General features: G+C 44.3%; 2 protein-coding genes across 2 annotated transcripts; one reads left to right on the forward strand and one right to left on the reverse strand.

The window, feature by feature from the left end:
* Nucleotides 1-872: 872 nt before the first annotated feature.
* Nucleotides 873-7,180, forward strand: MTIF3 (mitochondrial translational initiation factor 3). The gene is made up of 4 exons (XM_071553489.1): nt 873-958; nt 3,845-4,308; nt 5,515-5,660; nt 6,898-7,180. The coding sequence occupies exons 2-4, from the start codon at nt 3,846-3,848 to the stop codon at nt 7,108-7,110; spliced, it is 822 nt and encodes a 273-aa protein (XP_071409590.1). The 5' UTR covers nt 873-958; nt 3,845; the 3' UTR covers nt 7,111-7,180.
* Nucleotides 7,095-12,153, reverse strand: GTF3A (general transcription factor IIIA). The gene is made up of 9 exons (XM_071553475.1): nt 11,841-12,153; nt 11,569-11,669; nt 10,960-11,056; nt 10,686-10,774; nt 9,681-9,754; nt 8,427-8,510; nt 7,802-8,031; nt 7,654-7,713; nt 7,095-7,394 (listed from the first exon to the last, which is right to left on the reverse strand). The coding sequence occupies exons 1-9, from the start codon at nt 12,135-12,137 to the stop codon at nt 7,233-7,235; spliced, it is 1,194 nt and encodes a 397-aa protein (XP_071409576.1). The 5' UTR covers nt 12,138-12,153; the 3' UTR covers nt 7,095-7,232.
* Between the last annotated feature and the right edge of the window lie 1,854 nt (nt 12,154-14,007).

Raw genomic sequence — 14,007 nt, forward strand, 5'->3', positions numbered from 1 at the left:
TGGGAAGACAAAGCGAATGCACAGATCCACATGCAAGTGTGCGCATCCATCCAGAGGCAGAAACTCTGTAAGAAACACAAACCGGCAAATGCAGAAACACGCCTGTGAGTACCCAAGGTATGCACAGCACACAGGAACCCGCAGGAAGGCGTGCGTGGCCACACCGGTGCACGGGCACAGGCCAGTGCACAGACACGCACAGACGGACCAGGGCACAGGCACACACGTATCAGCATACAGGCAGAGACAGAAACACAAAAACTGGTGGACAGGCACACACAGACACACACGGACTAGAGCATAAGCACACATACACATACACACAGCTCTTCACAGATACACACAGACCAGGCCACAGGCACACAGAGACACACACACACACACACACACACAGACACACACAGAGACCGGTGCATAAGCACAGAGACACACAAAGACACACTGACACACACGGACCGGTGCATAAGCACACAGAGACACACAAAGACACACTGACACACACGGACCGGTGCATAAGCACACACAGACTGAGGTACACACATCCACATACACACACACACCCCCTCTGCACAGGCACGCACAGACACAGACAGGCACACACATACATACCAGGGCACAGGCACAGACACACGGATGACAGTACTGGCACACACAGACACATACAGACACACGGACCAGAGCACGGGCACAGACACGCAGGCACACAGACAGAGGCACCCCACTCCCACCCACCCATAAGCCCATCACAAGCTCGCACAGGCGCGCTCACGCGAACGGGCACACGCGGGCGCAAGGGGCGGGGATAGAAGGAAGCGGAGGCGCGGGAGGAGGAAGAGGAAGAGGAGGAGGAGGAAGAGGAAGAGGAAAGGGGAGAGGAGGGACTTTCTGCGACTTCCCGGCGGACCGCACAGGTCCTTCGACTGCTGCGGCGGGCCCCGGCCGGCGGCTCGGCCGGCAGGTAAGCGCGGGGCCACGCACACACAGTGACCCCCGCAGTGAAATGGGCAGGACAACGCACGGTCACACCTCCATGCACAGCCCCTCTCCTCGGCACGCCGCACAAATCTATGCTTAAAATTGAAGCAGCGTGTTGCTGACGCGAAGGACACGCGCGGCAGCGGCTCCCGCGGGATGCAGACCCGCCCCGTGGGGCAGGTACCCACGGCCGGACACGTCCTGCCAGCGCGGGAGCCGCGGGTGCTCCTGCAGGAACCACCGCTGTTCCTGTGCTTCCCTGTGTGCCCGAAATAAAAGGGGTAATTTCATTTCAGGCAATTAGGACTGGATATATTGAACTTAAATAGCAACAGGGAAGGAAAGTCAGGTAGTAAAGCCAGGTATTCAGTAGAGCAAGATTAACGTTTTAAAATAAACTGCTGTGATACTGTTACTTAGTTTTAAAAGTCAGCAGCTAGCAGAGGCAAGCCAGGCTCCTCTGAATGAAAGATAAAGTTAATTATATAATTTTATAATGCGGCAGTGATGCCCAGATTACAGACCAAGTGCAGTGCATGATCCAGACCTGGTTTGTGAAACCATTTTAAAAAGAAGGATGTCTTGGTTCCTTTGTGACCGCACTGATGATGCACAAAGATAGTTGTGTGTTGGCAGTGGGTGTTTAGTTGTAGGGCCGTTGTCACACTAAAAAAAACCCACCTGTTTTCACAGGGGTCATGTTTCTGGCCTGGACTTGGCAGAGGCAAAGCCCAGAGCAGGAAGGTACAGTAGCTCTAGCAGTTTTTAGACTCTGCTGTGGATATCCTGTTATTTCTGTTTTGTGCCCTGTGACTAGCTTGAGTTTGGGATCCTGCTGTAGCACACAGCTGTGTCATACTGCTCTGTTCATGCACTGATCTGGCACCACCTTCAAGCAGTTTATATAGACTTTGCCCCTTCTGCTAAGATATAAAGTCCATCCCAGGCTCCAAACTGTCCCCCTTTTCAGACCAGGTTTTTTCCACAGGAAGTCATTTTACTTGTTCCTGTGCCAGCACTGCTCAGAATTATAAATACCTCCTTATCCTTGCTGATGGTTTGCACCGTTCCAATGTACATGCATGCACATGGATACAGAATGTTGTATATGTAGATATATATGTGTATATATTTACAAAGTGGAGTCACATTCCTTCCTCTTTTGTCACACTCTTGCAAGAGGTCACACTCTTGCAAGCTTCTCTGGTGTGGCATGTGTTTGGTTTCCTGTGTCATCTTTGGCTTTTCATGTACTTGGTTCCTTTTAAACACAGAATACCAAAAGTGCAGATAAAACTCAGAGTTTGCTCTTTATCCCTAATGTTTTTTGCAGCTGTTAGACAATGGCCAATTTCTGAAGTTTTGAGCAAAATGCAAAAAATGGTCAGCTGCACCAAAATTGCCAGGGGAATGAGGGAACCAGGGAAGAACGAGGAAAAAAATACAAATGGAACAAATGTCTCAAAGATCAATTTCAATAGTGTTCAAGCACTGGTGTATTTTGAAGCTTGTTTTGAAAGTTTATAGCATCATGAGTACCGTGCCAAGATAGATGCTTGTAACAATTTATTTAAATTTATTTAAATTTTAATTTGCACACGGGGATCTTGGACATATGAGTCTTGTTCTTTGTTGCCAGTCCCTGTATTGCAGGCAAGTCATAGTTCTGTCTTTCTGGGTTTTTTCTCACAAGCCTTTTTCATCATTCAAGAAGAAACTCTCTAGCAGTGTTTTTATTAGGTTGTTCTGGTGAAATGGTACTTAGGTACGTTCTTTCTGTCTGTAAGATAGATAAAGTTTGATAACTGGAAAAAATCATATCACTATCAATAGGAATGTACCACCCTAAATGTAATGTTGGTGGAAAAAAGGAAAAGTCAATCAGTACTTTAAATGTCTGATAAAATAGCTTTGAAATTAAGGCACCTTTTTCACTTTTGAAACATGACTGAATCAGTAGACTTGAGCTTAAAAGACAGTAAGGGAACTTTTTTCTTTATTTTTTTATAAAGTTACTGAAATAATACTAGTGCTTAATCCATATAAGACCAAGGAACTACCTGTATTACTTTCACAAAATGTCATTTGGAAAATGTTAAAACAAATACACAATTTGGAGTCAGTGGTGTGAGAAGCAAGTTGTATGCTAGCTATGGAAGAGTTTTCAACCCTGGGATAAGCTGTATTTTCAAGTATAGTAATAGTTACTTTGCAATGTCATAATGCCAAAGTGAAAGTTTTGTGTGGCAGTCTTAATCTGTATAGCCAAAGCTTTGAATTCCAAAACCTTACAAAACATAGGAAAGTCAGGCTGTAGATGTTGGACGTTGCACAAATTACAACTTCATTTATTGTGTGATTAGGGTGGTTTGGAATTACTGTGGTTTAAATTAAAATCTCGCCAAAGAAAAGCATCAAGCAGGAAAAAAGTTCTGACATTCAGATACTTCATGAAAATATCTGAACTGAAAATATGAAAATGGTGACATGTCTTTTTATTTGAAAGCAAATTCTCCCTCTTAACCATTGGCTAATCTCTCTATACACAAACAAGCTGTGTAAGAGTAGATACTCTTGTGAGGATAAAGGAACTAGAAGTATTGGATTCTTTAAAGGAGTTCAGGCTCAGATTTTAAAATACTGAAGATAACATCAAAAATTTTGCTCCCTAGTCAGACTTTCTCTCTGGGTTAAATTCCTCTGTTACTGTAAAATGACTGTAGAATTGCTCATTCTGTATAGTAACACCATGCATCTTTTTGAAAGAGTAGTTTCAAGGATTAAGGATTACCTAACTGGAGTCGAGTCTTCCTAATATAACTAGAAGAATCTGACTGATGGGGGTAACTTATTTTTATTTCTTCCTCAGAATGACCACATTATGTGTGATGAAACATTTATGTCAAGCAACCAGAAATGAGAACAGATATGCAAAAAGGTTCTTTGGTACTCTTCTGACACAGACGTCACAAAAGTGGTGCTTTTTTCCATTCTGTATAGTGGTACCTAACCCTCGAAAGTCAACTATATTTGCACTTACTCAGCCATTTTGTACAGCTGAAAAATCTCAGACAGAACCAAAAGGGAAAACAGCATTTGGAAGTGTTGGGCGAAGAATTCCCCATCGTATTTTGCACGTAATCAGCCAGGATGGAGAGAGCTTGGGAGACATGCACCGAGCAGAGGCACTCAAACTCATGGATCAACATGACCTGAAACTAGTTCTCCTTCAAGAGAATGTAGAACCTCCAGTATACAGACTGATGACTGGGCAGCAGATCCACGAAGAACAGCTTAGACGTGCAGAGAAGAAAAAAGCAAGTCCAAAATCAGGTATGTACATTGTAGATATTACAGCACTGAGCACTTTGAAAAATGCTGCATTAAAAGTGGTTTCAGCAGATTAAATCCTCTTATTTGTATTTGTGTAAATCCAAAGCAATGTCACTGCAGTCCATGCTATTAAGGATTTGCAGTGGTGAAAATAAAATTTTGGATTAGTCTTTCACAGAGGCGCCTTCTATTGCCTTCTCAGAATTTACTATTTTGGCATCTGCTGATTTTTTAAAAATATTTTTATTTAAATGAATATAATGAGACCCTGGTGCCGTGAGACTCACTGAGTTTCTGTTCTTTGACTAAGGCAGAGTGACAGGCAGTTTTTACAAACTGAGCACCAGCTACTCCAATATAATTATATAATTTGTCACCAGTGGTCATGAAACACTCTCTTCCTCATTTGCTACGAAGAAAACAAAAGTCTTGAGCCCTTTCTTGCACAGAGTAAGAGAAAACTTTATCAATATTGAACACTTTTAAGGTTTCTCTTTCTTAAGACAGCCTGCTCCAGCAGTTTAACAAACAGTGTTTGGCAAAGAGGTTTTACAAAAGGCTTGTGACCTTGTATCCTCTCTTATCCTCAGGCTGATAATGAGATCTGTGCTTTGTGTAGAGTTCTGATTTCAGAAAAGAGCACTATTGTGGTAGTGAGTTGCTCTGTTCAAGAAACTACAAAAAGATGATTCAAATGGTAACTCCTTTACAGGAACTTGAAGAAGGAAGACCGCAAATTGTTCATATACAAGGCATCATCATGCTTCCAGTTGAATATTACACTTGACCATTCAGTAAAATGGACTTGAGATGAAGCACTATCAAACATTAAAGCTTCAGCTGTGCTGTGTGCAGAATGTAGGGGTTTGCACACTAAGTCTTTAATTCCAGATCAAATCCTCACCTGTTTGTTAGACCTACAATGCAGATGGTATGAACAAGACTCTTTAAAAATATCTTAAGCCTTCTGACCCTGAAGAGCCTGTGTACCTCAAATATGCACTCACTCTCCCAGTTAATGAGAGTGTGAGATTATCACCTTTTGAGGTGAGAGTCTTTCATGCTAAGACAATGAGATTGGGATGCTCTGAGAAAGCAGGGTGGGAGGAGAGAGTTAAGCAAAGCACCATAAGCTGTTAAAAGAGAGCAACCGATACAGGTTTGTCAGATATTAAGCCAACACAGTTTCAGTTCTGTTTTAAACAGGAGTGGTTCAGAAGGAGCTATCCTTTTCTTCAGCTATTGCCAAGAACGACTTAGAGACCAAGACTAAACAGATAGCACAGTGGATTGAAAAGAAATACCATGTGAAAGTTATCATCCGGCAAGCAAAAGGCAGCAATACAGACATGGTAAGTGAATTCCTGGAAATTGAACCAATTTCATTAAATAGCTGTAGTTGTATTAACCTTCCCTATTCTGTACTGCCACAAATTTTAGTATTTCACATACTGCTAAAGTACATGAAGGTCTAGGTCTTGTGCCAGTACTGGTTGCCTATCTTAGGCTGCTTCTGTTCAAACACTGCAATTCTAGAAAAGTAGTCCCACAGAGCCACTTCAAACACTGCTTTCTTAAGAATGCAGTTATAATACTTTGACAGCACAGTCTAAGCAGTTCCTATTCCTATACAGCACCACCGTATTAACTGGGCTGGTCGAATTTTCCTATCTATGACTTAAGGCAGCTCACTCACTGAAAACAGTGACATTTGAAAAAGTTCTGCTGTATTTTAGCTGGATTATTTCAATAACCTAACTTCTTCTGGAGATATATGTGTGCAGCTGTGGCTAAGGTTAGCTGGCCACTGTGGCATGAAAGACTAGTGGAATGGTGTCTTAAGACTGGCAAAGTGAACATTTAAAAATATGTTGGGGAACTGGTGGCATATCTAGTATAATGGCAGAGCCTTGAGATTTCATTGTCGTCTGCACAAATGGCTTTTTTATAGATTCCATGTAAGATTTTCTTTTTTTTTTCCCCTTGTAATCTCTCTAGTGAATTTTTATAGGATGTTAAATCCACAGGGAAAGGTTAACAGGAGGAACTGATTATAGGAGGGAGCAGAACACTTCATGACACAATCCAGATTTACATTGTCCTTAAATTTAAAAGCTTAATTATGAGCTCAGAGGAATTCAGTGTGTTACAGAAATGCACTGTTATCACTCAGTTCAATATTACCAGGTTCTGCTAATCTTGGAACAATACTGCCCCTTGAGAGGAAAGCCCCATAATGATGTGACTGAAATGTAGTGGAAGAGGAGGGTGGGTAGAAGTCAGATGCAGACCACTCTCACAGACAACAGACACCCTTAAAGAGCAAACAAAACAAGATGAGGCACGAGTTCAGCCTGAATGCTAGGAAATGGCTTAAGCCTTGTTTTGTGACTTCCCTAAACTTCCTTATGAGGAAAGAACAGTTAGGAAAGGACAAGCTGAACTTCTCAAGCCAGGACTACCACCTAAGTTGTTTCAGCTAACAGCTAAACCATTAAGGAAGAGAGCATGTCATTACAGAACAGCTTGAAATATTTTTCTACACATATTTGTGCATTCATGTAGTCCTATTTTTCTCCTCCTTTTTAGTTCACGCTTTTCGATCAAATTTTGGAGACTGTGTCTGAGAAAGCCACTTATCTTTCCAAGCCAAAACTTACTAGAGAAGGAGTGAGTGCCTGTATTTTTAGACACATGTCTGACAAAGAGTTGAAAGCACACCAGAAGATGGAAAACCAGAAAACCAGTACTGTGAAGAAAGAGGAAAAGGAAGATCTGAAGTCAAATGAGTTGCAACAGTGACTTTATCAAGCGATATAAACAATACTAATTTATTAAAAAATAAAATAAAAATATTCACTTGATAAAGTTATCATTGAGCTTTGCATTGGTCATTCAATGAAGAATGTTGTCTCAGTTAATCTTTACTGCAGAGTCAGAATTTCAACAGTTGGTATTTCATTTTCCACAAGCTTATCCATTGTCTTTCTTTCTGTCACAACCGCATCCTTTCCCGGCGTTGCTTTAGGAGGAATGTAGCCGCTCAGACAGGAGGCCAAGCTCCTCTTGGGACGGGAACGCTTTGCCTGGCAGAAATAAATCCACAATTAGTAAACTTAGGGTATCTATGGAACAAAGACTACTAATGTGGTGGGGAAAGAAGAAATCAACAAAAAGGCCACCACTGCATTAGCTAAAGGAACTTCAGAAATTAAGAATCTCACAAATTAACTGGATAGTTAACCTGTTTTTCTGCTTGAAGTCACATTCTAAAACTTGGAACATTTACTCTCCCCTGCAGTGACAGGGTATGGTTGAGAAGTCTTTTTCAAGAGTATAACTTACTTTCAAGTTCAGCTTTCTCTTTTCAGGATCATGTACAACTGCGTGCCTTGCTAGGCTCTGCTACAATTACAAAGAGCAGGAAAAAAAGAGTTAGGTTTATAATTTCAGATTACGTGATTTAGATAAGAACAGTTTAAAAACCACATACTTTCATTGCAAACACTCTTCCACAGCCTGGATAATCACAAGAGAATGGTCTTTTCTCCTCATGAAAAGAGAGGATATGGCTTTGAAGATTAAATAAAGTTGTGTAAGTTCTTCCACATCCTTCTCTTGGGCAGTGGCAGACTTCCCTTTCCACAGCATGAGTTTTTTGATGCTGCTTGAGGTAATCTTTCCGCTTAAAAGTTTTGCAACACTCACTGCAAACAATCAGCTCTGAGTGGGAGAGAGGAAGGCAGAGTATAAATTAACACTTTCTTATAGAAGCTCAGAATCAGAGCCTAGAAGTACTCCAGAACAATGCTAATATCCACATGAAATGCAAGGAACTCAAGAGACTGGAAGAGTAATGTAGTATGAATTATCCATATCCAAAACCCTGCATTAAACAATTTCTTCTTAACTGGAACCGTAAAGCAAAGTTAGCATATGGAGCAGCACTGTAATCACATAAAGGTCTAGCCAGTGACAACCAGTCTACCAATAAAGCATTAAGCTTGTACACAATGACAAGTTGATGAAATGAGTTCAGCATAGACTCCTCTTCAAGTCAGCAGTTGGTTTCTTTTTTTTCATCAAAAGTTCAGTTAATTAAAGCATTTGGAGTTTACCTGTATGACTGACTTTATTATGTTTCAGAAGCTCTGTCCAAGTTTTTGCAGTATATGAGCAGTTTTCTTTCTTGCATGCATAGCCTGTTGGACAGGACAGATGTTTACAATCACAAAGAGTCTGGCAAACACTCCAGTTTTATAAGAGGGAACTCCACTTCCAGCACTTAAAAATTAAAAGCCAGGAATTTCTTCTCTCATACTGCACAGGAATGGGACAAGAGACAAGGAACAAAACATGAGAAAATCCTACCAGGTTTAAGAAAGAAAGTTTGTATTACTGACTCAAGTTTCCCAGAGAGGCTGTGGAAGCCCTAGCCACAGAAACATTCAAAAACACTGAATGCAGCTCTTAGCAAGCTGGTCTACCTGATCCTGCCTTGAGTAGGGAGCTGGACCAGATGACCTCCTGAGGTCCCTTTTGACTTAAATGATTTTATGAAACTCTCCTTGTTTCAGTACAGTTACTTCTTTCACTCAAATAGGTGAAAATAATGATATATTTTTTTCTATGTAAGTATTTATACTGCAAATTCTTAACCATACAGTAATATTCCAGGTCTAGAGACTCTACCATTCTATAAAGCAGATAGGAACCATAGAAAATCAACACTATTTAAATGTCAGGACTGGAAAGGTCAAACAACTGTAAACAAGTCCTTTTCTTAAGAACGGCTTTCTTGATACTCTTCCTAGTCTGTTGGCTTTGTTTGGTTTGTTTATGGATTTTTGCTATCACTGGAAAGCTGGTTAGCTGTCAATAGTATTGAAAGAATGGACAGGAGTGTAGCGAGATTAGCTCAAACATTCATGACTATGTCATGATAATTTCACTTAAAAACCTTTCATGTAGGTCCATTACTAACTAAAAACACACATGATTTTGCCAAGGCTCCATAGGAAATTTGTGGCAGAGCTGGCAACTGATCCTAAGCCCTGGAGGTCTAGGTTAGTGCCTTAACCATAGCCTGTCTATAGCAGATGTATTATTGACAAGGAAGCACTTCAGGAGACGAAATGACTGAAGGAATCCTGAGCTCTGTTCAGCCTGCCACAAACACACTGCAAACAAACACTGCAATGCCTTGCAGTTGTATCCCATTTGACTATTCAAAATGGCTGTTCTTGTTTAGTCTGTCTGGATCACTAGCCCAGAATACTTTCATGTCTGTCATACATGCATACTCTCTATGGGAAGAAGTCCTTTTTCCTTTGCTGAAACATAACTGAAGCAAGAAGAAAAAGCTGTTTTACCTTCATGTACCTTCTCATGCCGCTTTAGTTGACTTGGAGTAGAAAAGTCCTTTCCACATCCTTCTTTGTTACATCTAGGTATAAAATACAGTAGTTTAGTTTCTTTCACTGTATCCACGTATTTTTACATCTTTAAGTCAAGAACAATCAAAGTGAAGACAATAATCCAAGTTTACCCTTGCCTAGGGACCTGTGTGTGTGTGCCCCCACCTTGTAAAAGTTAATTACATAATATTTTTCTAGTAGAGGACTCTAATGCCTTTGAGAGTTAGAACTATAGTATGACTTCTACATGGACAGTAAGTTAAGCTTTAGCTAGAGAGTCAAGCCTCCTGTCATCCCTACACAGTAGGCTCTTGAAACGTAAAAGACAAAAAGTAGAAGGTTTAAGTGGCTGGTACAGATCCAGCAGTCAGAGCAACAGCAGGGCACTGGCTATTTTTGTGTCTGTCACCCAGCCGTACTAGTGCACTTCACTTAAGTGGAATGAACACTCATGTTAAGTGTGTTCTACCTGTAAAACTAAACTTTGCTCTCATCAGATCTATACTGATGCATTATCTTTATGGACTTTCAGTGCACAGCTTCCAAGACTGGTGTCCAAGTCTCTCACCTTTAAGGTACTACTCACTTCAGTGTTAGCCAAGTCACTCATTTTTTACTGGCTAGCTGCAAGCTCAGAGTGAAAGTTACTGTGCAAGTTACTGTGCATGATTTCAGATGCTGTGAACTAAAAGCTGGGAGGAATTCTTTTTCCTGCGAACCTGTAATATACCATAAGAATGCTGGAATTGCTGAAATGCCAAAGTTTCAGACCACCAAGACTGTTGCTCAAAACAGACTGCTGAGCAAAGGACTACTACAAGAAATATACTCACCGCCATGACTACAAATTGATTCAATTTTTTTAATGCCACATCAATGAAAAGGCTGAGAAAAAGCACCTGTTTTTATCTTGAGTGTTTAAACAGAAGTTAAAGTTCATTATTAAAGTTATTCACCTACCTGAAGGGAGGTTCATTGGTGTGGTGACACTGATGAATTTTAAGTTGTTGATGCTTCCTAAAAGACTTGTTACAGCCTTCAAAGTCGCACTATTGAGAAAATTAAGTTATCGTTAGAGGCCAAATAATGACAGCTCAGTTCATGTGTTTGCTGAAATGCCATTCACAGTCTTTGAACTTACATAAGTACCAGATAATAAGTTGAAGAATTTCACCAGATACACAAAAAGGAATTTGTTTAGCCTTCACTACACAGTACTAAGGTAACTACTCACCACATACTGCTTTTGCTGATTTTGATGCTTGCGCTCAAGGTGCTTCTTTAAGTTTGATTTTGTTCCAAATTTCTCCTTGCATCCATCAGCTGTGCACCTGTAAATCAACTGTGTTTTTTATTACCGCTGACAGTGATTTGTTCCCTAGGCAGATACGGAAATCATTGGACGAGAGGAACACATGAAGAGTAACTGAAATTCACAACCCAAATATAAAAGTTTGCTTTAAAGACATCAAAAACCAGAGGCTAAGTTACAATCAACAGTTACATGAAACATAAGATAATTTTAATAAAACACACAGGAATTCCTAGCTCCTAATCCATGACATGCAGCTACTAAGGGCTTGCTAACAGGAAATTGCCTCCCTTCTTTTAATAATGTATTTTAGGAAAAGATCTGCCTATGCCTTTAAGCATCTATTATGGATCACTGCCAGGTTTTAGGCTGGGGAGATCCCCACATCCCACCCTGTGTGCCCACTGTCCTGGCAGCACTCACGACACCGAAGCTGGGCATGCATGCCCCCTGCCACCCTCAGTTTTAACTCCATTTCCGCACGGACGAGCACACTCCCTCCCGCTTGGGGAGCAAAACCTTGGGCCTTACTGGAAGGGCTTTTCCCCGGTGTGGGTGAGGAGGTGTCGAGCGCGGTGGAAGTCTCTCGTGAAACCTTTGCCGCAGCCTTCATAATCGCAAACATAGGGCCTCTGCAAGACAAGGGGCAGCCCCGTCAGCCCCGGGGCTCGGCTGCTGGCGGGGGCTGCCGGCAGCGGGATGCCCGGGACCCAGCCGAGGTGTCCCGGGACCCCGCGGAGCCGAAGGGCTGCCTCTCCCCCGCGGGGCCCAGCGCCGCCACCTCGGCCTCACGACCCACCCACCTCGCCCGTGTGCCGGCACAGGTGGGCCGCCAGCCGCCAGCCCTTGCTGAAGGTGGCGTAGCAGCCGGGGAAGGAGCAGATGTGCGGGCGGGCAGGGAGTGCGCTCCCGCTCCCCTCCCCGGCGCTGCCGTTCCCGGCGCTCTCATTCCCGGCGTCCCCGTTCTCGGCGCTCTCGTTCCCAGCGTCCTCCTTCCCGATGCTGTCGTTCCCGGTGTCCCCGTTCCCGGCGCCGCCGTTCCCGGCGTTCTCGGTCCTAGCGCTCCCGCCGTCTCTTCCCGCCGCCCTTTGCCCTGCCATGGCGCAGGCCACGTGACCGGCGCGGGAACGGGGCGGGGGTGGTGCGTGCGCAGCGCGGCGTGGCGTGAGGGGCTGGGCGGGGGCGGGGGGAGCGGGGTCGGCCCCGTGGGGACACACGGACACTCTTGTCAGTGGGACACATGGACACCCCTGTCACCGGGACACACGGACACCCCTGTCACTGGGACACACGGACACCCCTGTCACTGGGACACACGGACACCCCTGTCACCGGGACACACGGACACCCCTGTCACTGGGACACACGGACACCCCTGTCACTGGGACACACGAACACCCCTGTCACTGGGACACACGGACACCCCTGTCACTGGGACACACGGATACCCTTGTTACTAGGACACACAGACTGCGACATAGGGACACCCCTGTCACTGTCACATAGGGACACCCCTGTCACTGTCACACACGGACACCCGCGTCACTGGGACACACGGACACCCCTGTCACTGGGACACAGGGAAACCCCCGTCACTGTCACACATGGACACCCTGTGCCACGACCCGCTCCTGGGAAGGGGACGGGGGTAACCTAGTTTGTTTTTAATCATTCCCTTTTGGGTGGATTAAAGTGAAACGACACTATATAATCGGTGTTTCTTTAACAATTCCGTATAGTGTGACATAGAAAATAACCTTGGGGGGGGCGGGGGGGGGGAGATGCTTGGGGGGAAGAAAGACGGGAGAAGAGTCCAGAACAGAAAGGAAAAAGAAGAGATGAGAGAAGGTGAGAATGGAAAAGTTACATAGTCACTGCCCTAGGGATCCAGCGTTGCATCTCAGCAGTCCTGCAGGAGGCAGGGGCGAAGAACACAACCCAAATTCCCAAAGTCACCAGTCCATTTTTATAGCCTTAGCATGCCTTTTGCACCTCCCTCCGAGGCAGGGGGTTGTTTTCCATGAAGCAGTGTCACCAGCCGGGCTCTGAATCCCCATATTCGCCGGGTTCATGTGAAGGGTAGGGCAACGGCTCTCCTTGCCTCTTCAGGGCTCGAGCACTGGAGGAAGGAATGGGCCCAACTGCTCATCAGGGGTATAATGCAAAAGTCAAAAGCCTGCAAAGTTTCTTAGAATGAATAAATCATTAACCGTTTCAGTCTCTGACACTGTGTCACTGGGACACACAGACACCCCTGTCACTGTCACACACAGACACCCCTGTCACTGGAACACATGGACACCCCTGTAACTGGGACACACGGACACCTCTGTCACTGTCACACATGGACACCGCCATCACTGCAACACACGGACACCCCTGTCACTGTCACACACGGACACCCCTGTCACTGCGAAACATGGACACCCCTGTCACTGTCACAGACGGACACCCCCGTGACTGCTGCTCAGAGCCCTTGCACAGAAACACGGAATCAGTTAGGTTGGACCTCTGAGATCATCAAGTCCAACCTGTTACCAAACACCACCATGTCAACTAGACCATGGCACAAAGCTCCAAGTCCAGTCTTTCCTTGAACACCTCCAGGGATGGTGACTCCACCACCTCCCTGGGCAGCCCATTCCAATATCTAATCACCCCTTCTGTGAAGAGATTCTGCCTTATGTCTAACCTAGACCTACCCTGGCACAGCTCAAGACTGTGTCCTCTCATCCCATTGCTGGTTGCCTGGGAGAAGAGGCCGATCCCCACTGGACACAACCTCCTCTCATGGAGGTGTGGAGAGTGGTGAGATCACCCTCGAGTCTCCTCTTCTCCAGGCTGAACAACCCCAGCTCCCACAGTTGCTCCTCATAGGACTTGTGCTCCAGTCCCTTCATTAGCTTTGTTGCCCTTCTCCAGACTCAGTTATGCAGAGATTCACAGGCCTAATCCTGTGTCCCTTCACAT

This window comes from Pithys albifrons, chromosome 1 (assembly GCF_047495875.1).
Source record: "Pithys albifrons albifrons isolate INPA30051 chromosome 1, PitAlb_v1, whole genome shotgun sequence".
NCBI classification, from domain to species: domain Eukaryota; kingdom Metazoa; phylum Chordata; class Aves; order Passeriformes; family Thamnophilidae; genus Pithys; species Pithys albifrons.

Excerpts from the sequence above, each read along its gene's own strand:
- MTIF3 (XM_071553489.1), top strand. The coding sequence starts at position 3,846 with ATGACCACATTATGTGTGATGAAACATTTATGTCAAGCAACCAGAAAT. Across the intron at positions 4,309-5,514 it reads AAAAGCAAGTCCAAAATCAG|GAGTGGTTCAGAAGGAGCTA; the intron begins GTATGTACATTG and ends TGTTTTAAACAG. Across the intron at positions 5,661-6,897 it reads AAGGCAGCAATACAGACATG|TTCACGCTTTTCGATCAAAT; the intron begins GTAAGTGAATTC and ends CCTCCTTTTTAG.
- GTF3A (XM_071553475.1), bottom strand. The coding sequence starts at position 12,137 with ATGGCAGGGCAAAGGGCGGCGGGAAGAGACGGCGGGAGCGCTAGGACC. Across the intron at positions 8,032-8,426 it reads TAATAAAGTCAGTCATACAG|AGCTGATTGTTTGCAGTGAG; the intron begins GTAAACTCCAAA and ends TCTCCCACTCAG. Across the intron at positions 7,714-7,801 it reads GAAGAGTGTTTGCAATGAAA|CAGAGCCTAGCAAGGCACGC; the intron begins GTATGTGGTTTT and ends TTGTAATTGTAG.